General features: G+C 47.3%; 1 protein-coding gene across 1 annotated transcript in view; it reads left to right on the top strand.

The window, feature by feature from the left end:
- Positions 1-8962: 8962 nt before the first annotated feature.
- Positions 8963-26940, top strand: part of LOC311513709 (beta-1,4 N-acetylgalactosaminyltransferase 2-like) — a 31569-nt gene continuing 13591 nt past the window's right edge. The window contains exons 1-8 of the mRNA XM_084615718.1: positions 8963-9007; positions 11017-11081; positions 19464-19601; positions 21115-21221; positions 22084-22121; positions 23645-23825; positions 24480-24566; positions 25275-25462. Coding sequence (XP_084471844.1) covers positions 9005-9007; positions 11017-11081; positions 19464-19601; positions 21115-21221; positions 22084-22121; positions 23645-23825; positions 24480-24566; positions 25275-25462 — 807 coding nt within the window. The 5' untranslated portion in view covers positions 8963-9004. The remainder of the gene's footprint in view (positions 9008-11016; positions 11082-19463; positions 19602-21114; positions 21222-22083; positions 22122-23644; positions 23826-24479; positions 24567-25274; positions 25463-26940) is intronic.

A 26940-nucleotide genomic window follows, 5' to 3' on the forward strand; every position in this document is an offset into this window, starting at 1 on the left:
TTCTGCTAGGGTCAGGGGCAGCATGTCAAGGGGCATTCCCGTTTTGGGGGGCAGTGGAGCCGGAGCACATACCCAGCAATCAGTCTGGTTTGTTAAAGTAGCAACATGGTGCGCAAGCGAAACAAAGGAGTTATGCTCCCGATATGCACGGTTTGGAAATACCAATACAGAGAATAACAATGTTACCCAATTAATTATCACCAGAGTCTTCCCCACCCAGGGTCTCCAGTGCCTGGGTGGGCCCATTTTAGCGTTAAGGTGCCTGCTATTTGTGTCTTTTAAACAGTAGCTTTAGCCCGAGATCGTCACTAGATGAGGAGTCAGCAGGCTGGACGGTCCACTGTTCTGCTGACGAGGGGGCGGGTACTGCCTTCAGACGAGAGTGATGGATCCAGTTCTTGTGTCCCTCGATCTTTGTCGCTGTATGGGAGATCAGCAGGAGTGTATAGGGTCCTTTCCACTTTTCCTGGAGAGGCTCGTCTTTCCAGGTACGAACAAGCACGGAGTCACCGGGCTGTAAGGAGTGGACAGGAGAGTCCAAGGGGAGAGGCTGGGAATCCTTGGTATACCTGTGAAGAGACAAGAGAACAGCAGACCGGGAACACATATACTGTGACAAAAAAACATTACCCAGCTCCCATTCCCCTGACAGAACCGGGGTGCCATTCATGGGCCATGCCCTTCCAAACATAATTTCAAAGGGACTAAGCCCTAATCTACCCTTTGGGAGAACGCGGATACGAAGTAGGACGAGGGGCAAAGCATCAGGCCATCGCAGTGAGGCTTCTTGGCACGCTTTTGAGAGATGCCGTTTAAGGGTCTGATTGGTACGCTCCGCTACACCACTGGCTTGCGGTCTCCAGGGCGTATGGAGTTTCCAGGGGATCTGTAAGGCATGTGAGATGCTTTGAATGATTTTTGACGTGAAGTGTGTCCCATTGTCAGATTCCATCCACAGGGGGAGTCCAAAGCGAGGAATGAGCTCCTTAACAAACTTGAGGGCCACTGTCCTGGCAGTGCAGTTACGGCATGGGAAGGCTTCTGGCCATCCGCTGAACCGATCCACTGTAACAAGGAGATATTTGAACCCTTGGGTCCTGGGAAACTCAGTAAAGTCTATTTGCCACACTTGTCCGGGGCCCGGAGTGGGTTCTAGGGCAGCTGGTGGCACAGGATGTCCCGGTCGGGGGTTATTCTTTTGGCAGACTAAGCAGTCCGCCTGTACCTGGGCAGCCAGGGGTCGGAGTCCGGAAGTGATAAAGTATTTTCCCATTAGCTGGATAAGTGCTTCCCTGCCAGCATGAGTGGTTTGATGTAGTTTCTGAAGCACTGGCCGGATTGGGCCCTTTGGTAAGAGGACCTTCCCTTCTGGGGAATGGAGCCATCCCTCCTTTTCCCGGAGACCGAGTTTGTCAGTTAGCTGTCTCTTCTCCCCAGAGTACTGAGGGGTTGGAAGTTCCCCTACTGATGAGATAAGGGCATGCACATGGGTGTTCTCAGTCTGAGGGGATGGCAGGGTGGCAGCATGCTTAGCCTCTCTATCTGCCCAAGCTTTACCTCTGACCACATCTTGATCCTCCCTTTGATGGGCTTTACAATGTACCACCGCCACTTCCGAGGGGAGTTGTACGGCTTCTAGGAGCCGGAGGATTTGGGGCCCGTACTTGACTGGGGAGCCTTGGGCTGTCAGCATTCCCCTTTGCTTCCATAGGCCAGCATGAGCATGCAGCACACCAAAAGCATATTTTGAAGCAGTAAAAATGTTGACCCGCTTTCCTTTTGACAGTTCAAGTGCACGGGCCAGGGCTATTAGTTCAGCAAGCTGGGCAGAGGTCCCAGCAGGCAAACCTTCAGCTTCCACAGTGTCATGGAGGGTCACAGCAGCATAACCCGCCCTCCTTTGCCCATCTATTACAGTACTGCTACCATCAGTGTACCACTCATAATCTGCATTTGGGAGGGGTACATCCTTTAAATCCGGACTGCTGGAGTACTGGACATCTATGATCTCTAAACAGTCATGTTTCTGTTCCTCTGTTTCTGGCAAGAGAGTGGCTGGGTTAAGGGAGGGGCAAGGCTGTAAGGTGACTTCAGAGTTCTCTAACAGCTTAGCCTGGTACCGAGCAATCTGAGCCTGGGTGAGCCAAAGCCCTCCCTTTGCATCCAATAAGGCTCGGACCATATGGGGAGTATAGATTTGCATAACCCCTCCCAATGTTAGCTTCTCCGCTTCCTCAAGCACTAGGGCAGTAGCTGCGATCGCCCGTAAACATGCTGGCCAGCCCTTTGCAACCTGATCCAGTTGCTTAGAAAAATAAGCCACGGGATGTCTCCATGCTCCTAACAGCTGTGTAAGCACTCCTAGGGCCACCCTCCTTCGTTCATGTACATACAACTGAAACGGCTTAGAGAGATCTGGCAGGTCCAGAGCCTGGGCTTCCATTAATTTTCTTTTCAGGATTTTAAATGCCCTGTCAGCCTCTGGGGTCCAATAGAAAGGGTCATGATCTGCTCCTTTTACACAGTTGTACAGGGGTTTAGCCCACAGTCCAAACTCTGGGATCCATATCCTGCAAAAGCCTGCCATACCCAGAAATGCCCTGAGCCGCTTACGGTTACTTGGGGTAGGAACTTGACAGATAGATTCCTTTCTTTTTTTTCGCTTGAACGCTGACGCTCCCCTTGCCTTAGCTGTAACCTGATCCCTCTCCACCTCAGACAACAGGGTTCTCAGGAGGATATTACAGTCGTCTCAATCGGCTTGTGACTATTGAGGCACCCCTCAAAGACTGAAATAAACCTGCTTGCGTTTGTTGAGAATTCCCCAGCCTATGTTTTAAAAGCTGCTAAGTCTATTGGATTGAATGGCACATGGGTGTAAACTTGCATAGTGGTAGCCTGACGTCCGTCTGCCCCTGGGCAAGCCACAACCGTCTCGGTAAGCAAAGGATAGAGTCCCACCGAGGGGGCAATCTCTGTAACCCGAGGCATCCTACCCTTATACGGTGGGGGTGTGGGGGCCGAAGGGGACACCGGCTCTGCCATTACAGTGGGGGTGGGGGTCTGGGGACTAACATTAGCTGCTACCGAACCAGTCGGAGTCAGATTACAGCGCTGTAAAATATCTGGTCGAGTACATAAAGTCAGAAATAAATGCGCATACATATGTTCATTCCATTTCCTTGTTCTCTGACAGAACAGGAGTAACTGAAGGATCGTGTTGTAATTAATTGACCCTCCTGGTGGCCACCACTCCTGGTCCTCTAGTTGATATTGAGGCCAGTCAACTGTACAGAATCGTTTTAATTGGCTCTTAGTCATCGGATCCGCACCAAATACCTTCCAGTTTGCTAGAATGCATTCTAGGGGCGTACACCGTGCCCTAACCTCTGAGCTCTGTCCCTGTCCCATACCTACAGGGTAACTCTGGGCGTCCCCAGGTTCCAACAGAGCATACAATCCGGATTTTAAAAGGTTCCTACCTTATCCAAGGGACCGGTTCTTCACCGTGGCCTGCAGCTGCTCCTCCCCCATGTCTAAGGGACCGGTTCTTCACTGCCGTCCACAACAGCTTCTCCACTATATGAGTGCATTGCACCGTTGTGCCCTCTGGGGTCGATCAAATCGCGTCTCCTCCGAGGCCCCCGATGAACTCACCGGTGCGCGCTGGGCGTCGGTTCTCGCCACAATCCTCGACCTCCAGGAGGGGTCCGGGCAAGGCTAAATTGCAGCCTCGTCGCCCACCCAGGGACGCCAAAAGCTGTTGCCGGCACCCAGTGCCGAGAGGCTGAACAACAGCTTGAGTGGTTCGTTACCCGGTGTGCTACACCCAATAATCACAACAGGGTGGAGAAGCAGAAAAGTTTATTTGCAGCTGCAAAAAGGTACAGGGAGAATAAAATCTCAAATCCTGCACAACAGAGCAGGAAGTTACACAGGCTTTTATACATCCTTTTTTCCAGCATACTTGTCCAATAGCAAGCTGCCCCAAGTATCCATATAGCCAGCCAATCCAGTTCCCAGCTAGTTCCCTGATTCTCTGTATCATTTGTTAAACTATACATAAAGCTGCTAGTTTCAGGCAGTCTGACTCTGCAACATACTGTTGCAGATTCTCAGCATAACTGCTGTGTGTGCCTCCAGGCGGGGGGGGGGGGGGGGCAAGGACACTTGGGCCTAGTACACAGAGCTGCTGCGAGTGCCTCCAGGCGGGGGGCTCCAAGGACACTTGGGCCTAGTACGCAGAGCTGCTGCGAGTGCCTCCAGGCAGGAGGGGGGGCCAAGGACACCGGGGCCTAGTGCAAGGGGGCTTCATCGACACTCGTGGTCTTCCATCCCCTCGAGTTACCTAGTGGCCATGCCCCAGTGTTCCCAACAACTCCATTCCTGTTCTGTCCCCGGCCAAAACATCAGACAAACAGACAGACGCAGACCCTTTGTTTTTCTCCCTCCTCCCAGCTTTTGAAAGTATCTTGTCTCCTCATTGGTCATTTTGGGCAGATGCCAGCGAGGTTACCTTTAGCTTCTTAACCCTTTACAGGTAAGAGGATTTTTCCTCTGGCCAGGAGGGATTTTAAAGGGGTTTGCCCTTCCCTTTATATTTATGACAGAAGTAACTGGGAATAGCTTGTGTGAGTAAAATGACTCTTCCCTGTGAACGTGTTCTTGCAGGATGGAGCCCTTCATGATGGACAGCATTCCAAGTCTAGTTGGACTTTTTCCACACACTGTTCTGTTTGTATAAGTGCCATTTCCTTTCTTGGGTCAAAGTAAATAAGCCACAGTGGTATTGCTAATGTCGGGGTAGGTCCTGGAAAAGGTTTCGAGTGGCTGGATTTCCTCCTGATGATGTGAAAAATCCATTCCTCATTAAGTTTAGGATTCCCATCTCATTCCCCCCTGGTAAACTGATGAGCTTAAAGCTCAAAAAGTGGAGCAGAGGGTGCTTCTGTCTTAAATGGGTTTATTTAGAAGTGATTGCTATAGATGATTTAGGTATGTGTTGTTTAGTCCACCAGTGTTCATACCATGGCTTGTTTAAATGGTGGGCCCAAATATTCAAACACAAGTGTCTAAATTTAGGCACCCAAAGAGAAGTTTGTTTGGACTCTTGCCCCACACCCCCTTCAAATGCTGAGCAACCCCACTTTGTGGCTTCAGTACTTTCTTGATAGGCAGATAGCAAGTAATTAAATACACATCCTATTTGTTGCACAACTGTTGGCAGGCACTCTTTCTGTGCAATGAATACCACCGCTCAATATGGACATGACTTAGTACAGCTTCTTTTAGGGAAGACTGCACAGGAGAAAGGAGTGGGGGAAAATGTTGCTGGACCAATGTACAGTGAAGTTAAAACATAGTTATCTTCGTATTTCTCTACAAGCTATATTTTGAACAGTGACAAAACCATGGGTCTTGGGGAAATGCATGTGTGAGAAATTGGAAAGGAGTGGCAAACCACCAGAGACAACTGCAAACAGTCAAAACGTCTTGAAGGTAAAAAAGGAATATTAGGGCAAACCGCCATTTGGTTATATCTATGAATAGGAACAAGACTATTTCAGTATAACAGAGAGGAGGGAGAGACCCTCTGCATCTATTCATTGAGGAAAGCAGGGATGTTCTCATGAAAAATTGGATCCTGGCTCTTGTGAAGCCATCCAGTTCTGCAACTGGCTAAACTTTGGGGGGGCAGCCTACTTTATTAAATAGGAAAGGTAACTATTAATAAGTGACAGGTTTCAGAGTAGCAGCCGTGTTAGTCTGTATTCGCAAAAAGAAAAGGAGGACTTGTGGCACCTTAGAGACTAACCAATTTATTAGAGCATAAGCTTTCGTGAGCTACAGCTCACTTCCTCAGATGCATGCATCTGAGGAAGTGAGCTGTAGCTCACGAAAGCTTATGCTCTAATAAATTGGTTAGTCTCTAAGGTGCCACAAGTCCTCCTTTTCTTTTTATTAATAAGTGTAGACCCAGGTTCACTTCTTATGCTTTTGTTTTGTATTGTGACCATTTGTTTCCACCACCCTTTCTTGTTGTTACTTAAATCTTTATTTTTTCTTAAATAAAACTGGTTTTGTTATAAGTGCTCACAAGTGCTGTGTGGTTTGCAGGAGCGGTGGTTTAAGGGAAAACTAGTAAACTGGGGTACACCGCTTCAGTGGAGGGAGAGGATCCAGGATTTCTGTGAGTCGCTTCTGTCAGGGGCTGGATATCACAGGGAAATGCTTCGAAAGGACTCGAAGATTGGGATACACCTATTGTTAACCTACAAAATGAGGAGAAGGCTGGCATAGCCCAGAGGAGAGTGCTTGAGTGGGTGAAAGGCTGGTGGTGTTAGGAAGTTGCAGCCACCATCTTCAATGAAGCAATGTAGCCCAGCCATTTTGAAAGAAGGCAATTTTTCATGAGTTTCCCTGAAGAAGATCTTATGCACCGACCAGCTTCTGCTGACAGAAACTTCAGTTAGGGGGTAAACAATGCTGAAAATCATGAAGTGTGTAGTTACCACTTTTTTCCAAAAGCTACCTGTTGCATCAGATCTACCTACAAAACAGGGCAGTGGGGAGGGGTGTGCATTCTGTTTGCTTTGTGGCATTCTAAAGTGTGTGTGGATACGGGTGGGAAGCAGCCAGACAAGCTAAATCATTTTTTAAAATCTGCAAGTTGATATTTTGAATAGAGTGAAGATATGAAGTATGGCCTGCTAATGTTGAGTTTTGTGTTTAGTGTGCATGCATTACATTTTTAACTTGAAAACAATAAGATAATTCCCGAACAAAACAACATAAACACTGAGTACATATCAGCAATTCTGTATTAAATACATTACAGGGATGTTGTTATTTATGCAAAATACCAAGTGCTATAAACCTAGGAAGTTCATTTTTAAGGCTACGTATTTAAGAGAAATCCAAATGTATTTACTCTGAATTTTCTGGGTTTATAATGTTTGGGGGAAGAGAGTTTTGGTTTTGGGGGATTTTTTTTATATATTTACAGCATCTCTGTAATGTATTTAACTGGGAATTACTGACATGTACTCTCAGCCTTTGCTGCGTCTTAATGTAGTCTTTGGGGAATAATAAAGGTTGTGAATGGCAGAAATACTAACTGTGGTGTCTGGAGGAAGTGGCCTATAATTCAGGGTGTTCTTGCTCTGAGTCCAGCGCACCTTTCCCCTGTGTCACAGTCCAAATGGGTCAGCAGAACCCTCGGTGTGGATTCTAGGAGAGGCATTTGGTAGGTGGGGGAATGAAAGTAGCAGCAGAGATACACTAGGAGAACTAATAAGTTCTGTCTTAGTATCTATTCTTAGCCAATCATTGCAACTAATCAACAGGTAAATTCTTAACTAGTCATGCTCTAAAGGACACAGGGCTGTCTGGTTTAATAACACCCTCGAAAAGTTCAGAGAAAAAACACAGTAAAATACAACAGTTTTTGTCTCAAGCTCATAAGTTTCTGTCTGAACAACTGTCCTATAATTGGTATAACAGCTTCCCAGCATGGGTAGTCAGTCTTTCCTAAGTATAATCAAGGAAGGAGGCTTTATTATTTTGTTTGGTAGAAAATTCTTCTGAACATGAAGAAGAGATTCAGATCTGCTGGGTGTGGGTGGAAGGGAGAAAAACCGAAGGTGAAATGCGTTAGAGTTTGGAAATGCAGCCACAGAGCTAACAGCTTCTAAATGCTGCCTCGTTGCTTACTGAAATCTTCCTTTCGTCTGTTTAATGCAGTATGAAATACTTCCTTATCCTGGTCTCGTGTACAGTGGTTGTGGTTTTGGCCTCCATGCACTGGCAAAGGCCAGCTGAAAGTCAGATCAAGGGAGAGATTTCAGAGGCTGGGTCTGACATGAAACTTCTGTCACCAGAAAAATACAAGTCCTTGTTTACCTACAATGGAATTTGGTAAGTTCCCTTGCTGATATTAACTGCTTCAATTGTTCTTCGTAGCTAGATTTGTGCAAATACTGCAAAGGAAAAGGTTGGCTAATGTTTGTTTGAATTGTTAAATTTGCTCCAGCTGTTAATGCCCATATTGCAGAAAGTTAATTTCAGGTTTGGAATTAGGATGATTTGCACTAGTTGCCTATTTCGTCCGATCCAAGGATAAAAATTCACAGGATCTTTGAGATGAATGGAAGCGTCTGGCTTGTTAGATGCTCCTTATAAATTGGTTACGAACAAGCTACAGACCAAAATTATTTGCAAAAATTAATTCTGCAAATAATATTGACTAACAAACTTGAGAAAATTGCAAATTTTGTTCACAGGGCCAGGGAGGAGGGATACAAGGAAAAAATAATTATTCCTTTGGATCTACCTAATCAATCACAGCAATTAGAACTGTAATGGGGGAAACTTTTAAAAGTGCTTAAATCGCATTGACATTCAATGGGACTTAAGCCACTAAGGGTACACTTACATGGCGAAAAAAACAACAAAACCCAAACCCAGCAGGAGCAAGTCTCACAGCCCAGGTCTACAGATTCAGACTTGCACTATGGGGCTAAAAATACCTGTAGAGACATTTCCACTGGGCTCTGAAATCCAGTGAGGGTGGGTCTCAAAGCCCAAGCTCCAGCCTGAGCAGGCATGTCTACATTGTTATTTTTAGCCCTGTAGGGTTAGCCCAAATCTGTCAACCTGGGCTCTGAGACTCGCAGCCACAGGCCTTTTGCAGTGTAGATGTACCTTTAGGAGCTTTTATAGCTTTGATGCCTAAATGCTATGGTGGTGCAGAAGAGTGTCTCTTTTGAACAAAAAGGAGGCATGCTATAAAACATTAGGGGAGGAAAATAATGATGCATCAGAGTTATGTCATTGTTCATGATAATTAGGGGTGTACCAAATTCTCAGCTGTGAAAATCGCGTCACAGACCGTGAAATCTGGTCTCCAGCCGCCCAGCTCTGAAGACAGCGGAGCGCGGCAGTTACTGGCCGGGCACCCAGGTCTGAAGGCAGCACCATTGCCAGCAGCAGCGCAGAAGTAGGCATGGTAATACTATTACCCCCCACACCAATAGGCTTGCAACCCCCTTTTGGGTTTGAGAACCCCAGTTTGAAAAACACTGCAGAGAAATCCCACATTTTTTGTGGATGGGTCATGGCGTAAATAGCAAATTTCGCGGATGTGTAACACATCCATGAAATTTGCTATTTATGCCGTAACCAACCTGCAAAAATTGTGGGATTTCTCCAAGATTTTAAGTAGACCCTTCATGATTGATGCAATAATAGCTAGGTAGAAATGGGATTCAAATTAACTTTCTTTCCTCTTCCCTGTTGTTGTTTGGCAAAATAGCAGCTGCTCTCTCTCTACCATGTGGCTCAGCTGCATCTTTGTTTTCACACAACACCTAATGGTCCCAAGACAAATGAATAATAAAAGATAACGGGACAAATTGATCCCTGCCATTCACTTTGGTCTTTCCTGTTCTCTGCCTGTGGCAAGTACTAGTTTAGCTTCTTGAGGGCTGTGATACTTTGGTCTAATTCTGGATGTTGGGGTGCAGGTGGCCGAGTGGTGTTTCGTGCCTTGTGATACATCGGTCAGGCTAGATCAGGGGTCGGCAACTTTTCAGAAGTGGTGTGCCAAGTCTTCATTTATTCACTGTAATTGAAGGTGTCACGTGCCAGTCATACATTTTACATTTACAGGGGCCGGTGAACGAAACCCCAGACTGGCAGTGGGCTGAGTGGGGCCGGCGGCAGGCAGGCAGCCCCCTGCCGGTCTGGGATTCTGGCTGCCTGCCCCGCTTTGCCCGCTGACGGCCCGGGGTTCCGTCCATCCAGGCCAGCAGCGGGCCGAGCGGCACCGGCGGCCGGGATCCCAGCTGGCAGGGGGCCAGTGGACGGAATCCCAGGCCGGCAGCAGAGTGCCACTGAAATCAGCTCGCATGCCGCCTTTGGCACGCGTGCCGTAGGTTGCCGACCCCTGGGCTAGATGATCTTGTGATCCTGTCTGGCCTTAAACTCTGACTTCATTCCTGAATATGAGCCTGAAGTGCTGGCCTTTTATTTCACAGGCAATTGGAAAACAGAGCTACGGCTTCCTCCCAGAAATCTATTCGTCAGGGGCAGTGTGGTCTAGTACAGGGGTTCTCAAACGTCATTGCACTACGACCCCCTTCTGACAACAAAAATTACGACACGACTCCAGGAGGGGGGACTGAAGCCTGAGCCCACCCGAGACTTCAGTCCCCCCTCCTGGAGTCGTGTAGTGCACAGTGCTTGCATGGGGCTGGGGTAGGAGGGAATGTGGTGTAGCAGGATGGTTCTGGGGAGCAATGGAGTAGAATGGGAGGCAGGTTACAATATCTGGGAGGGGTGGGGGAAAGAAGAAGTAGGCTGTGGAGTTAGCGTAGATAAGGTATTTATTGCTGAGGGTCAACTTGCTCACCTCTAACCAATAAAGCTGGTCTTGCAACTTCTCAGTGGACTCAGAGAGTTGCCTAAGGCACTATCAAGTCTGCCAGCCAAGGGACCTGCAAATAATTGATCTGTACCCAGAAAGAGGAAGCTCAGACACAAGCCCCTTCATGCAAACCCAAGTACGTCTCTGTTTACCTCTGACAGTGGAAAAGAGGCAGCTGGGCAACTTGTGGGGGCTTTATTGCTAACGGTTTGTGGGATTTATTGTTCCTCGACACCCGTTCTTGCAGGGAGACAAGTGTCTCACAATCTCCATCAAGCGTATTATGGATTATGTCCAGATTTTCCAGTGATCCCTGAGGCACATGCCCATGTGGTTGCTTGTTTTTGCTGTTTGGGCTGGTGGCGGTTAGAGATATAGAGGGTTGCATTTGACCTGACCCAGTTTCTGGGATGAAAGAGGGGGCTCTTTCCCTCTCTGTTCTGGATCTTAAGTGGGTTTGGAGCTTCCCTCCTCCTTGTGTTCTGTCCCTATCCCTTCTGCATGCTGGATAGGAGGGCGATGGTCACCTCTCCTGGCTGCTGGGAAGATGGCCCCAGTCTGTCATTACCAGAAACTCTCTCCTCTTGCAGGGAGTGGAATCTTGCAGCATTGCTCCCTTCCCCATGGGAAGGAGACATCCAGCGAGAGAGATTAGGTGACTTTTCTGAGTTCACAGACAGCCAGTGGCAGATCTAGGAATAGAACCTGGATCTCCTGACTCCCAGTTCAGTATTTCATAGGGTTCTCCTTTCCAAACTGGGAAGGAGAGGTGGGGCATGGCCACTGGTTCTCTATCCCAAAAGTTGGCTCTGGTATTAAGTATGATGGAGCGGGCGGAGGGGAGGTGGATTGGTTTGTTTGTTGTTTTATGGCCCTGTAACAGGGTTCATGACCCTCCCCCCTTCCTGGGCCCCGCTTGTCCTCCCCAATAAGGCTTGGAGAGGCTTCAGGGTTGTGCAACACCTGGGTCTTTATTTACTTATCATTGTCCCACCTCTAGTGTCCATCTATATACAGCTTTATAGGTTTGGTTACCTCCCTTACAGGCAGAGTCAGCCTTCAGCTAGGAGGCCTCCAGCTCCCTCCCTGACTTCTCCATGGCTGCCCCCTGCCTTCTGGCTCCCTCCCAGCCTATATAGCCCTTGGCTTGTCAGGCCAGCAGGTGTTGCCAATCCTTAGGCTGGCATCCGGCCTTTTCCATCAGCCCCAATCTGTTTCTTCTGATTGGAGCTGGCCAGACAGGGGCTAATTAGGTGCTTTTGCACCAGCACAGGCCCTGACCTTGAGCAACAGCTTTCTTGGGCTCCCTCTGTAATTAAGGACATGTTTCCTAGCTGGTGTCAGTGGCTCTGTGCAGTTACACTATGTCATAAATATAAAGGGAAGGGTAAACCCCTTTGAAATCCCTCCTGGCCAGGGGAAAGCTCCTCTCACCTGTAAAGGGTTAAGAAGCTAAAGGTAACCTCGCTGGCACCTGACCAAAATGACCAATGAGGAGACAAGATACTTTCAAAAGCTGGGAGGAGGGAGAGAAACAAAGGGTCTGTCTGTGTCTGTCTGTAGTCGTTTTGGCCGGGGACAGAACAGGAATGGAGTCTTAGAACTTTTAGTAAGTGATCTAGCTAGGTATGTGTTAGATTATGATTTCTTTAAATGGCTGAGAAAAGAATTGTGCTGAATAGAATAACTATTTCTGTCTGTGTATCTTTTTTGTAACTTAAGGTTTTGCCTAGAGGGGTTCTCTATGTTTTTGAATCTAATTACCCTGTAAGATATCTACCATCCTGATTTTACAGGGGGGATTTCTTTATTTCTATTTACTTCTATTTTTTATTAAAAGTCTTCTTGTAAAACACTGAATGCTTTTTCATTGTTCTCAGATCCAAGGGTTTGGGTCTGTGGTCACCTATGCAAATTGGTGAGGCTTTTTATCCAACATTTCCCAGGAAAGGGGGGGTGCAAGTGTTGGGAGGATTGTTCATTGTTCTTAAGATCCAGGGGACTGGGTCTGTAGTCACCTAGGCAAATTGGTGAGGCTTTTTACCCAACATTTCCCAGGAAAGGGGGAGTGCAAGTGTTGGGAGGATTGTTCATTGTTCTTAAGATCCAAGGGTCTGGGTCTATAGTCACCTAGGCAAATTGGTGAGGCTTTTTACCAAACCTTGTCCAGGAAGTGGGGTGCAAGGTTTTGGGAAGTATTTTGGGGGGAAGGACGCGTCCAAACAGCTCTTCCCCAGTAACCAGTATTAGTTTGGTGGTGGTAGCGGCCAGTCCAAGGATAACGGGGGTAATATTTTGTACCTTGGGGAAGTTTTGACCTAAGCTGGTAAAGATAAGCTTAGGAGGTTTTTCATGCAGGTCCCCACATCTGTACCCTAGAGTTCAGAGTGGGGGAGGAACCTTGACATGGTGGCACAGTGGTGGGATTAACCTGAAATCATTTTGAGATCCAGTTGAGATTTTTTGAACTAGAAATACAGATTTTAAAAAAGAATTTTTTTTTCCTTTGGAAAGGAAGCAGTTGAAACTGAAAGCAGATTGTTTTTTTTCTGCTTTGTGGCCAAGCAGAGACAAAAGGGGATTATCTTGTGAATTGCAGGTTTTCTTTGCCTGGAGGCAGGGTACTTAACTCCTGCAGGGAAATTCACAGTCTTCCAACCCAGAGGGTTTTTTTTTCTTTTCTTCCTAAAAGTAAATAGGGGGTGTGTGCTCTACCCATTTGCCTGGAGACAAAAGTGGCAGGGTTTTTTTTCAGGATTTTGATTTTTTTTTTTTTGTTTTACAAGGAGCACAGGTTTGAAAAGAAATTTTTTTTTCTTTGGGCTGGGTAAGCAGGTTTCCAAGTAGTTGGAGGTTTTTTGCTTTAATTTGGGCCCAGAGCAGAGACAAGGGAATTGTCTTTTTCTGTAGGCTGACAATCACTATCAGAGAATAGGTATTCTATTTCAGCACAGCAAAATTTTACAGCCAAGTTTTGTTTGTTTATTTCTAAACCTCGGGTGTAAAGTTAGTTAAAAACAGAGAGGTTAGAATGGCCAAATCCTCGGCTCGACTACAGCGGGAATTAGCCAAATTTCAGGCTGAGGAAAAACAAAGGGAACATGAAAGACAAATAGAACTCATGCGGCTGGAGAAGGAGGTACAGGAGGCTGCCCACAAGAGGGAAATGGAGGCAAGGAAGCATGTGGAGGAGATGGAGAGGATAAAGGCCCAGCAGAATATACCAACAAACCCTAGCAATCCTTCTCCAGGTACCACTTCCCATCCCAGAAAGTTCCCCACCTACAAGGCAGGTGATGATACTGAGGCCTTCTTAGAAAACTTCGAAAGGGCCTGCCTTGGGTACAACATCTCTACTGATCAATACATGGTAGAGCTGAGGCTGCAGCTCAGTGGACCCTTAGCTGAGGTGGCAGCTGAAATGCCTAAAGAACATATGAACAAGTATGAACTGTTTAAATCCAAGGCGAGAGTCAGAATGGGGATAACACCCGAGCAGTCTCGTCGGAGGTTCCGAGCCCTAAGGTGGAAACCAGACATGTCATTTACCCGACATGCCTACCACATTGTGAAACATTGGGATGCCTGGATATCAGGAGCAAGTGTTGAATCTCCAGTAAATTTGCCCTTCCTAATGCAAATGGAACAATTCTTAGAGGGTGTTCCTGAGGAAATAGAAAGATACATCCTAGATGGGAAACCCAAAACTGTAATCGAGGCAGGAGAGATTGGAGCCAGATGGGTGGAGGTGGCAGAGAAGAAGAAAACTGGTCGCAGTTGGAGCGGAGACCAGAAGGGACCACCCCAGACCACACCCTATTACCGGGGGCCGCCCAAAGCCCCACCTACCTCCCAAAGAACCCTCCAGACCCCTTATCGTCCCACCACCCCGTTCTCCAGAAACCCACCTCGCCCCGGTGACCCGTCAGCTGGACGATGTTTTAAATGTAACGAGCTGGGGCATGTAAAGGCCAACTGCCCCAAGAACCCCAACAGATTACAGTTCATTGCACCGGAATCACACCAGAGGTCCACAGGCCCAGATACCTCCCAGATACCCTTGGAGCGGAGGGAAACTGTGAGTGTGGGTGGGAAGAAGGTCACCGCGTGGAGGGACACCGGAGCACAAGTGTCAGCTATCCATGCTTCCTTAGTGGACCCCAATTTAATCAACCCAGAGATCCAAGTGACGATTCAACCCTTCAAGTCCAACTCTTTCAATTTACCTACAGCCAAGTTGCCTGTCCAGTACAAGGGCTGGTCAGGAATGTGGACTTTTGCAGTCTATGATGATTATCCCATCCCCATGCTGTTGGGGGAAGACTTGGCCAATCACGTGAAGCAGGCCAAGAGGGTGGGAACGGTCACCCGCAGCCAGGCTAAACAAGCCGTGAGGCCTAGCTCTGTTCCGGAAACTTCTATCAGGACCCAGTCAGAGGTGATGGACCTGGACCCCAGGCCAATGTCTGCAACAGCAGTAGTGGATCCAGTCCCAGAGACCCAGACGGAACCAGTCCCAGAACCGGAACCAGCCGAACAACCAACACCAGACCCCGTGTCAGCACTGAATCCAGTACTTGCAACCTCAACACCAGAGGGCCCCACCGAACCTGAACTGGCAGCAGCCGATAACCCTACACAAGAGGCTCAGCCGGAGCCTGAATCCCAACATAGTGCACCAGCGGAGAGCGGTTCACAGTCAACAGAAACAGCTCCATCCCCTATATCGCTTCCAGAGGGACCAAGCCTAGGTCCACAATCCCATGAGGAACTGATGTCTCCAGCATCAAGGGAACAGTTCCAGACCGAACAGGAAGCAGATGAAAGCCTCCAGAGAGCTTGGACGGCGGCACGGAGCAACCCACCGCCTCTCAGCTCTTCTAATCGATCCAGGTTTGTTGTAGAAAGAGGACTTTTATACAAGGAAACTCTTTCTGGGGGACACCAGGAAGACTGGCATCCTCAGAGACAGTTGGTAGTTCCAACTAAATACCGGGCCAAGCTCTTGAGCTTAGCCCATGATCACCCTAGTGGCCATGCTGGGGTGAACAGGACCAAAGACCGTTTGGGGGGGTCATTCCACTGGGAGGGAATGGGCAAGGATGTTTCTACCTATGTCCAGTCTTGTGAGGTGTGCCAAAGAGTGGGAAAACCCCAAGACCAGGTCAAAGCTCCTCTCCAGCCACTCCCCATCATTGAAGTTCCATTTCAGCGAGTAGCTGTGGATATTCTGGGTCCTTTTCCGAAAAAGACACCCAGAGGAAAGCAGTACATACTGACTTTCATGGATTTTGCCACCCGATGGCCGGAAGCAGTAGCTCTAAGCAACACCAGGGCTAAAAGTGTGTGCCAGGCACTAGCAGACATTTTTGCCAGGGTAGGTTGGCCCTCCGACATCCTCACAGATGCAGGGACTAATTTCCTGGCAGGAACTATGAAAAACCTTTGGGAAGCTCATGGGGTAAATCACTTGGTTGCCACTCCTTACCATCATCAAACAAATGGCATGGTGGAGAATGGAACTTTGGGGGCCATGATACGTAAATTCGTAAATGAGCACTCCAATGATTGGGACCTAGTGTTGCAGCAGTTGCTCTTTGCCTACAGAGCTGTACCACATCCCAGTTTAGGGTTTTCCCCATTTGAACTTGTATATGGCCGTGAGGTTAAGGGGCCATTGCAGTTGGTGAAGCAGCAATGGGAGGGATTTACACCTTCTCCAGGAACTAACATTCTGGACTTTGTAACCAACCTACAAAACACCCTCCGAACCTCTTTAGCCCTTGCTAGAGAAAACTTACAGGATGCTCAAAAAGAGCAAAAAGCCTGGTATGATAAACATGCCAGAGAGCGTTCCTTCAAAGTAGGAGACCAGGTCATGGTCTTAAAGGCGCTCCAGGCCCATAAAATGGAAGCATCGTGGGAAGGGCCATTCGTGGTCCAGGAGCGCCTGGGAGCTGTTAATTATCTCATAGCATTCCCCACCTCCAACCGAAAGCCTAAGGTGTATCATATTAATTCTCTAAAGCCCTTTTATTCCAGAGAATTAAAGGTTTGTCAGTTTACAGCCCAGGGAGGAGACGACGCTGAGTGGCCTGAAGGTGTCTATTATGAAGGGAAATGTGCTGGTGGTGTGGAAGAGGTGAACCTCTCCATGACCCTTGGGCGTATGCAGCGACAGCAGATCCAGGAGCTGTGCACTAGCTACGCGCCAACGTTCTCAGCCACCCCAGGACTGACTGAACGGGCATACCACTCCATTGACACAGGTAATGCTCACCCAATTAGGGTCCACCCTTACCGGGTGTCTCCTCAAGCTAAAACTGCTATAGAACGGGAGATCCAGGATATGTTACAGATGGGTGTAATCCGCCCCTCTGAAAGTGCATGGGCATCTCCAGTGGTTCTAGTTCCCAAACCAGATGGGGAAATACGTTTTTGCGTGGACTACCGTAAGCTAAATGCTGTAACTCGCCCAGACAACTATCCCATGCCACGCACAGATGAACTATTAGAGAAACTGGGAAGGGCCCAGTTCATCTCTACCTTGGACTTAACCAAGGGGTACTGGCAGGTACCGCTAGATGAATCTGCCAAGGAAAGGTCAGCCTTCATCACACATCTCGGGCTGTATGAATTTAATGTACTCCCTTTCGGGCTGCGAAATGCACCCGCCACTTTCCAAAGACTTGTAGATGGTCTCCTAGCGGGATTAGGAGAATATGCAGTCGCCTACCTTGACGATGTGGCCATATTTTCGGATTCCTGGGCAGACCACCTGGAACATCTACAAAAAGTCCTTGAGCGCATAAGGGAGGCAGGACTAACTGTTAAGGCTAAGAAGTGTCAAATAGGCCTAAACAGAGTGACTTACCTTGGACACCAGGTGGGTCAAGGAACTATCAGCCCCCTACAGGCCAAAGTGGATGCTATCCAAAAGTGGCCTGTCCCAAAGTCAAAGAAACAGGTTCAATCCTTCTTAGGCTTGGCCGGTTATTACAGACGATTTGTACCGCACTACAGCCAAATCGCTGCCCCACTGACAGACCTAACCAAAAAGAAACAGCCAAATGCTGTTCAGTGGACCGGAAAGTGTCAGAAGGCCTTTAACAAGCTTAAAGCGACACTCATGTCTGACCCTGTACTAAGGGCCCCAGACTTTGACAAACCGTTCCTAGTAACCACAGATGCATCCGAGCGTGGTGTGGGAGCAGTTTTAATGCAGAAAGGACCTGATCAAGAATTCCACCCTGTAGTGTTTCTCAGCAAAAAACTGTCTGAGAGGGAAAGCAACTGGTCAGTCACTGAAAAAGAATGTTATGCCATTGTCTACGCTCTGGAAAAGCTACGCCCATATGTTTGGGGACGGCGTTTCCACCTGCAAACCGACCATGCTGCACTAAAGTGGCTTCACACCGTCAAGGAAACTAACAAAAAACTTCTTCGGTGGAGTTTAGCTCTCCAAGATTTTGATTTCGACATCCAACACATCTCAGGAGCTTCTAACAAAGTGGCTGATGCACTCTCCCGTGAAAGTTTCCCAGAATCAACTGGTTAAAATCGTCCTTGAGATGTGGAAAATATTGTTAGTCTTTATGTACTTGGTAGTATATTTAGAGATGCATGTGTCTTATTAACTCTGTTTTCCTAGAGCTCCAGGAAGAAATCCCATCCAGTGTTTCACCCTAGCTGAGATTTGGGGGGCGTGTCATAAATATAAAGGGAAGGGTAAACCCCTTTGAAATCCCTCCTGGCCAGGGGAAAGCTCCTCTCGCCTGTAAAGGGTTAAGAAGCTAAAGGTAACCTCGCTGGCACCTGACCAAAATGACCAATGAGGAGACAAGATACTTTCAAAAGCTGGGAGGAGGGAGAGAAACAAAGGGTCTGTGTCTGTCTGTAGTCGTTTTGGCCGGGGACAGAACAGGAATGGAGTCTTAGAACTTTTAGTAAGTGATCTAGCTAGGTATGTGTTAGATTATGATTTCTTTAAATGGCTGAGAAAAGAATTGTGCTGAATAGAATAACTATTTCTGTCTGTGTATCTTTTTTGTAACTTAAGGTTTTGCCTAGAGGGGTTCTCTATGTTTTGAATCTAATTACCCTGTAAGATATATACCATCCTGATTTTACAGGGGGGATTTCTTTATTTCTATTTACTTCTATTTTTTATTAAAAGTCTTCTTGTAAAACACTGAATGCTTTTTCATTGTTCTCAGATCCAAGGGTTTGGGTCTGTGGTCACCTATGCAAATTGGTGAGGCTTTTTATCCAACATTTCCCAGGAAAGGGGGGGTGCAAGTGTTGGGAGGATTGTTCATTGTTCTTAAGATCCAAGGGTCTGGGTCTGTAGTCACCTAGGCAAATTGGTGAGGCTTTTTACCAAACCTTGTCCAGGAAGTGGGGTGCAAGGTTTTGGGAAGTATTTTGGGGGGAAGGACGCGTCCAAACAGCTCTTCCCCAGTAACCAGTATTAGTTTGGTGGTGGTAGCGGCCAGTCCAAGGATAACGGGGGTAATATTTTGTACCTTGGGGAAGTTTTGACCTAAGCTGGTAAAGATAAGCTTAGGAGGTTTTTCATGCAGGTCCCCACATCTGTACCCTAGAGTTCAGAGTGGGGGAGGAACCTTGACACACTAGCTGAGAATCTGGCCCAAATGTCCTACAGTGTAACCCAACTTTCTTACAAAGGAAGCTACATTCACCTGCCAAGGCAGTATGGGATCCTGTTCGCTTCTTAACTCTGGCTCAGTCACAATGTTCCCATCCAGAGCTGAACATCCTGCAGTGCTGGGACGGTAGTGTCCAGCTGAGATCAGAACTTTGCCAGTGTGCATTTGAAACATGAGTTTCATGTCCATGGTTAGTGGGTTAGGCCCATATCACTAATATATATACACACGCCCATATAGATACAGGCCTAACCCACCAAGCTTGGCCATATGCATATTATTTTCAAAAGGTCACAAAACAGCAGATTCTTCCAGTGTCCTTGCACAAGCTGAGCCTTCTGGGTTTTCTTCTTTTTCCCTCTCTTCAGGCTAGCTCCAAAGAATCAGTGTGAGTGCGCCAAAGCTGACCGTGTGCATGTCTACCAGATGGAAGATTATATTGATAAGAAAGACCTTGCCTCCATTAAAGAGAGGCGACAGAGGGAGTTGGAGCACTATCAGAAAAGGTAAAGGGACTCTCCTGTCTCTCGACCTGTCCAGCCTGCATCTTTCCTGGCACTAAATTCATGTGGGAAAGTCTCATGAACTGAAGCCTTGGGGTTGAGTTGTACTGAGGTAGAAGAAACCCCAGCTATGGAGGAAAGCAGAAATGATCCTTTCAGTTGTTACCATCAGTGATGGGGTATACAAATCCCACACTGGGCACCAAGGGGATAAGGGATTATTTGGGGTTTCGCCAGCCCTGCCCCACCACACCTGCAGCAAATCCTCCAGCTGCTGGAGGAATTAAAAGACGCAGGGAATTAGCTCCTTTGAGAGGCAGACCTGCAGCCCATAGCTCCAGCAGCACAGAGCAGAGGGAAGCCTAAAGATCTGATGCAGCTGTGCAAAGGGGCCCTCCCTGAGGGAAGGTAGGACCCATCTCAGAGAAAACCAGAGAGGGAAGTATCCCTGTGGACTCTGGACATAGTAGCCCCCTCTTACTTATTTTGGTTTGGATTTCCCCAACACGGGAAAGCCTTGGAATAACGGGGGCAGGGGGGATGCGAGGAAGAGGCCCAGGGAGGGCAGCCTTGGTTGCCAGACCATTGGTAGCCCAAAGGACCCTAGGTTGGAGCCTGGTGGAGTGGGAGGGCCTGGGCTCCCCTCCCCTCAATCCCCTTGACAGTTAGGGGTTGCAGCCATGACCACTAGGCCATGCTCCCCAACCAGACCCTGAGTGAGGACCATTACACCATCTAAACCACCACCTACCCTATTTCTCTGTCTTTGTGAGGGTGAGTACATCTTTCTCTGATTTTTCGTGTATTTATGCCTCTTGGGCCTTGTCTACGCTCGTGGCGGCACATAAGGTACATGCAGTCTACTTTTCACTGCAGCTACACCCATTCTGTGGTGTGTAGCTACACACGGCAGTGAAAGGCTCTGGAATGGGGAGGCGTCAGGACAATAGGCTCCTAAAAATAGCCGTTCGGCTGTGAGAGACACTGCGGTGGTGTGTAGAGCTGTGTAGGGTGTATAGCCTAGGGTTCCGGTGTTTCTCTACTTGCTGAGGCAGTGCCTCGAGGTCTACATGACTATTTATACCGATGCTTCTTGGGCACAGTGTCTGACCTCGACATGCCACCATAAGTGTAGGCCTAGTAGCACCTAAGAACCCCAGTGAAGGATCAGGATCCTGTTGTGTACAAAGAAGACACTCCTGGCTCAGAGATCTTGTAATCTATGGGTCAGGTTCTTCCAAACAATTCTGCTGCCACTTAGGCACTGACGTACGAGAGAGATTTTTCACAAGTGCTCAGCACACAACTTGCACTCTCCATGTATCCTGAAAATCTGGTTGCTTCATCTGGTGCCCCAGTGGGAGACTGTCTCTTGAAATTTCAGCCACAATCATCCAACAGATAGGGGATGTTGGTAGAAAGAAGTACTCATTCAAACTCTGTTTTACTGTTAACACAATTTTCATAATCCCTTATCCTCCCGACGCTGACCCTGTTCTCCTCGCATTTGTTCCAGATACCCCTCAATGACTCAAGATCTAGTAATAGCCAAACCAAACCTGCCATTAAGCTATCCTATTCAAGGAGTAGAGGTGATGCCACTACACACGATTAGGATTCCAGGTATACTTGTCTTGTGCCTTTTCATAGCCTGCTCATGGGCTCAACTTCCAGTGACGTCTAAGACCCTGTCTCTTGTACATACCCTCTATATGAAAGAGGGGGGCTTTGTTCTTCATTGCACCTGTATTGGACTTGGCTTACTCTGAAGACCCAACCCTTCATACAAAACTGCTGAATTCAAAATCCATTCGCTGATACCCAGAGATCTGGTTTCCTTCCAGTAAAGTGCACAAAATGTCTGGGATGGGCTCTTAGAAGAATAACCATGAGGCACTTTGTATACAGAGCATTTTAAAAAACAATTATGAAAAGGGCTGAAACAGTGAAGATCCCATCTGCATTTCACAATAAATCTCCCTTGATTCGTTTGTCATCCGAGTGCAGACCGGCTCTTCCATCTGAATGCAAAATGCTTTCTTGAAGAGCTCTGTGGTAGTTGGTTTTAAATTCCTCTTCCACTTACTTAATTGCTTCAAATGTTGTAATCTTGCAAAATTATTGATGTTTGGCTTTTATAAGGTGCAGGGAGTGGTGGAAACCTAAAGGCTTGCTCTCCAGCTGGTGTAAATCAGTGTAGCTCTGTTGACTTCCCTGGCTGATGCTTGCTGATGATCTAGCCCTAAATCTTTAGAGTTGCCCCAATGCAAAAATACTACTGACATCTCTAGATCTCTTCCAGGATAAAATTGAGGGGGGAAAATGCATAGAGAAGAGCTGATGTTCTGTTTGTATCCAGCTCTGTGATCCCAGTTCAGGTGGGCTGACTGGAGTCTTGTTAGGGAACAATAATCACCTGAGTCAAAACACTGGCTTTAGGCTTGTTACTTACTGTCCTTATGTATGTTTCCCTTTGTTCTTCAAGGGCTTGGTTTGCATGGAGTGACTGAAGAAAAGTACCAGGTATATTTCACGATGTTGCAGGGAAGTTTGTAGTCCAGGGTTACCTTGGCAAGTGCGTAACATGCTTTGAGATCTCTCTGCATGAAAGGTGCATTAGTTTTACATTTCTCATGAGGTTTTCCTTCTATTACGAAGGTGGGCTTGATTTCCCAGCCTTGTATTAGTATAGTAGCATTTGGGTATGTCTCCAATCCCGGCCCGGATAGAGAGAGACTCACTAGCTTTACTGGAGTTAGGGTGCTAAAAGTAGCAGTGTGGACATTGCAGGATAGATGGTGGGTCGGGCTAGCCATCTGAGCTCCAACCTGAGTGGGTGGGCGGCAGGCAGGCTTGGACTCGGGATCCAGCCTGAGCTGCCACCTGTGCCACAATATGCCACACTGCTACCTTTAGTGCGCTAGCTCGAGGGAAGCTAGCATGAGTCTGTCGACCTGGGCTGGGAGGCATCATCCCAGCTGCAGTCTAGGCACAGACAAATCCTTAGAGATCTTACGAAGATCGGGGCCCCACTGTGCCAGGCACTATACAAATACATAGGGCTGGTCTATGCTCAGGCCATGTCTACACACGGAATGCTCTACCCCGCATAGGTATAATGGTAAGGCATACTGGCAAGGTGGTCCAAGTGCAGACATGGCTATACCAGCAAAGCTGTGATGTTACTGGTATAACTTATCTCATACACCTGAGCAAAACAAGCTGACATAGGTACATCAGCAGAAGTCTGTTGTGTGGATGCAGCCTTCAAGTTTTGCTGCTCCATGCTGGCATAGTTAAAGCAGCAGCTCCCTTTAGTGCAGATGCAGCTATACTGTTATAAAAGTGCTTCTGGCAGTACAGGTTATTCCAGCTCCACCAATATAAGGTACCTTGAAACTATATCAGCAAAAAAAAAAAAAATCACACCCCTAACTGATGTAGCTATGCTGGTAAAAATTGAAGTGGAGACCAGCCCTTAGTAAAACAGTCCCTGCCCCAACAAGCTTTCATAGACACTAAGGAAGGAAAATAGAGGGGCAGAGAGAGAGAGAGGAAGTCACTTGCCTGAGATTACCAGAGCCAGGAATTGAATTTAGGTCTCCTGTGTCCTATTCAGTGGACCACATTGCCCTGTCTAGCTAAGGAAGGAATCCTTTACAATCTCCCAGATTTAATGTTCCACTGCATGGGCTAGCCCCTCATACAGTCAAGACATTTTTTTTTCTCCCCACACAGTTCACATTTTAAAAGCATGTTCAACATTTCATTTACAATTTTTTTCTGAAGCCACAGAGAACCGCCTCAGACACTGGGGGCGGGGAGGTGACTGTTTTATTGACCTCCACAAGGATGTCTTCTTTTTAGTGAAACCGGGTGAGGATGGTGGTGGGGTCAGATCTCCCTTCTTTCCCTTTAAATAAGACTGTTCTTAAAGTGACGGCCATGTGATCGACCCAGATCAGAGAGGGAGGAGAGGGGAAGCCTTGTGATTTTACCATGACACCTAAGATTTCCACCTCTGTGCCCCACGGCACTTAACGCAGGTGATCCTGCGAGCATCTCTGGGAACCCTCAATACGCTTGCTGATGTCTCTGACGATGTTGTGAGTGGACGGGGCGAGAAAGAGCTGATCATCTTGACCTCAGATGTGGAGCTGCTGAATTTCATCCTTGAGCATGTCACATACACCAGTGTGGTCTACCAGCTCACTGCAGTAGATATGAGTGAGTATCGACTGGATGATTTCTTCATCCTATCCTTGGCAGTTTTCCATCAGTTTCTCTAGTGTTACTAGGCCACTTTCAAGCATCTGCTAAACTAACTTTACCTCCAAGAAGGCATCTTTCTGAAAGACCCATTATTTAACACAGCATGAGCTGAGAAATAGATGCAGGATGCTGCCATCTTCCATAGCTGTCTTTCAAAGTTTTGGCAGAGATTGGTGAGGTCAGTTATGATCCTCAGGAAGCTGAAGCCTCTTTCGATGCCCTGCTTCCTAGTGAATCAGGGCTTCAGTCTTTGGCTTCTAACTACACATGAGGTGAAGCTAGACTGCCAAGCCAGGAGAATTCCTGGTACTTGGGAAAAAGAATGTATCCAGTTTTTTGAGTCAGTTGAACAAGAGGTCTTTCAAAGAACTCTTTCTAGGCTTCCCACTTGTCCATTTTCCATCACCGAGGCTGGAAGGTCATTTAACACTATATAAAATCAGGGGGGCCACTTTTATCTATTCCAGCCTAAAGCATTGCCAGGGAACAAATGGATTTCCAATCAAGGTTCTTACTTGGAGGTTTCCACTTTGTCATCAAAGATCTCCAGAATACTTGAAGACTTATGAGTGATGCAACTTTCCTATTTTGCTTTTCTTGTTTTCTAAGTGAGTTTTGAGAGCAGACATCATGTGGCTCAGTTTCCTGTGATCATCCGACAGCCCGGCCTTCCAAAGTTGTTTGATCCTGGAGCAGGTAAGTGTTTCTGAGTACCTCCCTGTAGGAAACCCCTTTTGCCCTTTTAAGGGGGTGTCAGGGAGTGGCTCCAGCAAGCTGGCAATTGCTGATGGTAAATCCTTACTCCAGTCTTTACTGTGGTAGAAGTTAGTTACTCTTTTAGGCCTGATGCTGGGCTTCTTAAAGTCTTTCCGGTCTCCTGATGCCTCTCCATTCAAAAACGTGTGTAATTGACAAGGGCTAAACACATCAGCATCATAGTTAATGTTTTGTGGCCAGTTAGGTTCTTCCAAAGTTATGTCCACTGAAAAGCCCTGAATGAACAGACCTCTTTAAATGTTCTAATTCCGGGAAAACCTTGGATTGGCTCCGACAACACTTAGTGTAGTGCCTTCCATTTGAGGATCTCAATGCACTTCACAAACACTAGCTAATCCGTGGGATGCCCCACGTCCCTACCTCCATTTTGCAGATAGGGCAACTTAGGGACAAAGAGGATGACTTGTTCAGAGTCCCAACGGTTGCTGACCTAGCGCTGTTGCTCTTCCCCATGGTCTGTGGCAGTCTGTGCTAGGAAGAGAACCCAGCTGTTGTGTTCTAGTTCGCTCTACTAACCACATGCCCACCTTCCTCCTGCAGGTAAGATCTTTCAGGAATGGTGAGTAAAAGCAAAGAACTGCAGTAAAATGTTACCAGCTTTTGTCACTTCCCTGTTTACAATTACAGATCGGAAGATCAGCTCCCTGGTGACTATCACCACAAAGACTTTCTTGCGCTATCACGAACTTCGACTCCTCATCAAGAGCATCCGACAGTACTACCCTGACATAAAAATCATTGTCGCCGATGACAGCAAAGTCCCAGAGAAGATCATCGATGAGAACGTTGAGCATTACATCATGCCTTTTGGAAAGGTCTGTCACTTGCACAGGACTGGCCATGTAGACAGGTCTCAGGCAAGGCCCTCCATCCTTCTGTGAGACACAGGCTTGCTCACTGGTGAGAGGCCACATCCTAAATAACACACCTTATTGGATGGGATTTTTCAAAAGCTCCTAAGTGATTTAGGAGCACAAATCCCATTGACTTTCACTCAGTTGGGGCCCGTATGTACTACCATAATCCAAACGCTAATAAAAGATGATATTTTCAAGAGTGCCCAAGTGTTTTAGGAACATAAATCCCATTGACTTACATTAGGATTTGTGCTCCTAAAACGCTTGGGCACTGTTGAAAATACCATCTCTTTTATTAGCATTTGGATTATGGTAGTACATACAGCCCCCAGCTGAGACCAGGGCCCTGTTGTGCTGGGAGCTCTACGAACACATAGTAAGAGACAGTCCGTGCCCCAAATAGAGCTCACAGTCTAAGTAGATGAGCCAGACAAAAGGTGGGAGGGGTAATGGAAGCACAGAGAAGGGAAGGTGACCCAGCAGACCCAGGAATAGAACCCACATTTCCTGAGGACCACTCTAAGCCCCGTGCCCCATCCACTGGACCACACATTCTTCTAAGGACTCTTAAGACTCATGTACCCAGTTCCACCTGCCCAAAGAAACAAAGTGGAATGGCTCAGAGGATTGTTTGTGTTGTATAGAATCTTTCACCTGTAGGCCACCAGTTCAAATTTATATCCAGTTATTGTTCCATGACCTCGCGCCAAGGCTGCTTAGCTAGGATAGCTGGGACAGAGGGGACTGAATTCTCCATGTCAGTCTATGGGCTTTACCACTGGTACCACAGCAATTTAACTTAAGCTACCGTAGTGGTATATGAGATGAGTTAGTGGTCTAAATCCAGTTCCTAGTGGTTTACCAACCTATTAATCTTCATGGACTTAGTCAACACGTTGTTGACTATACAGAATTTTTGGCCTCATTTTGAGCATTCACTGACATAAATGGGAATGGTGGGTGTCCAGCACATTTTGTGAATGGAGCATCTTATTGTGTAACTATTCAAGCTTTGTAAAAATAGTTACACTGGCTCACTGGCCTGTAATGCTCTACGAAAGATCAAAGATGAATGTTTAAGGCTCCTGTCTGTTCTCAGTAGCCCCATTGGCTGGCAGCATGGGACAAGGCATGCCTCCGTGTTGCTCAAAAGTGATTTCCTTGGTGCTCATTAATGAGTTTCAGAGGCAGTCCCACCCAGTCCTTGGCCAGCAGCGGGCTTGCTGCGACATGGGGATAGGAGGAGGAGAGACAATGAGGGAACCTTGGGGCTCCATAAAGAATGTGAAGAGCCCTAGGAATTATACAAATAGAGAGAGGTTATAGGATGGCGACTGAAGTCTCCTGTAGAAAAATCACCTGATCTAATGAATTAAAAGCCTACAATTGTAAAAATGTAGGGTTGGAAGGGACCTCAAGAGGTCATCTAGTCCACC

This window comes from Lepidochelys olivacea, assembly GCF_965140295.1.
Source record: "Lepidochelys olivacea isolate rLepOli2 genome assembly, chromosome: 27".
NCBI lineage: Eukaryota > Metazoa > Chordata > Testudines > Cheloniidae > Lepidochelys > Lepidochelys olivacea.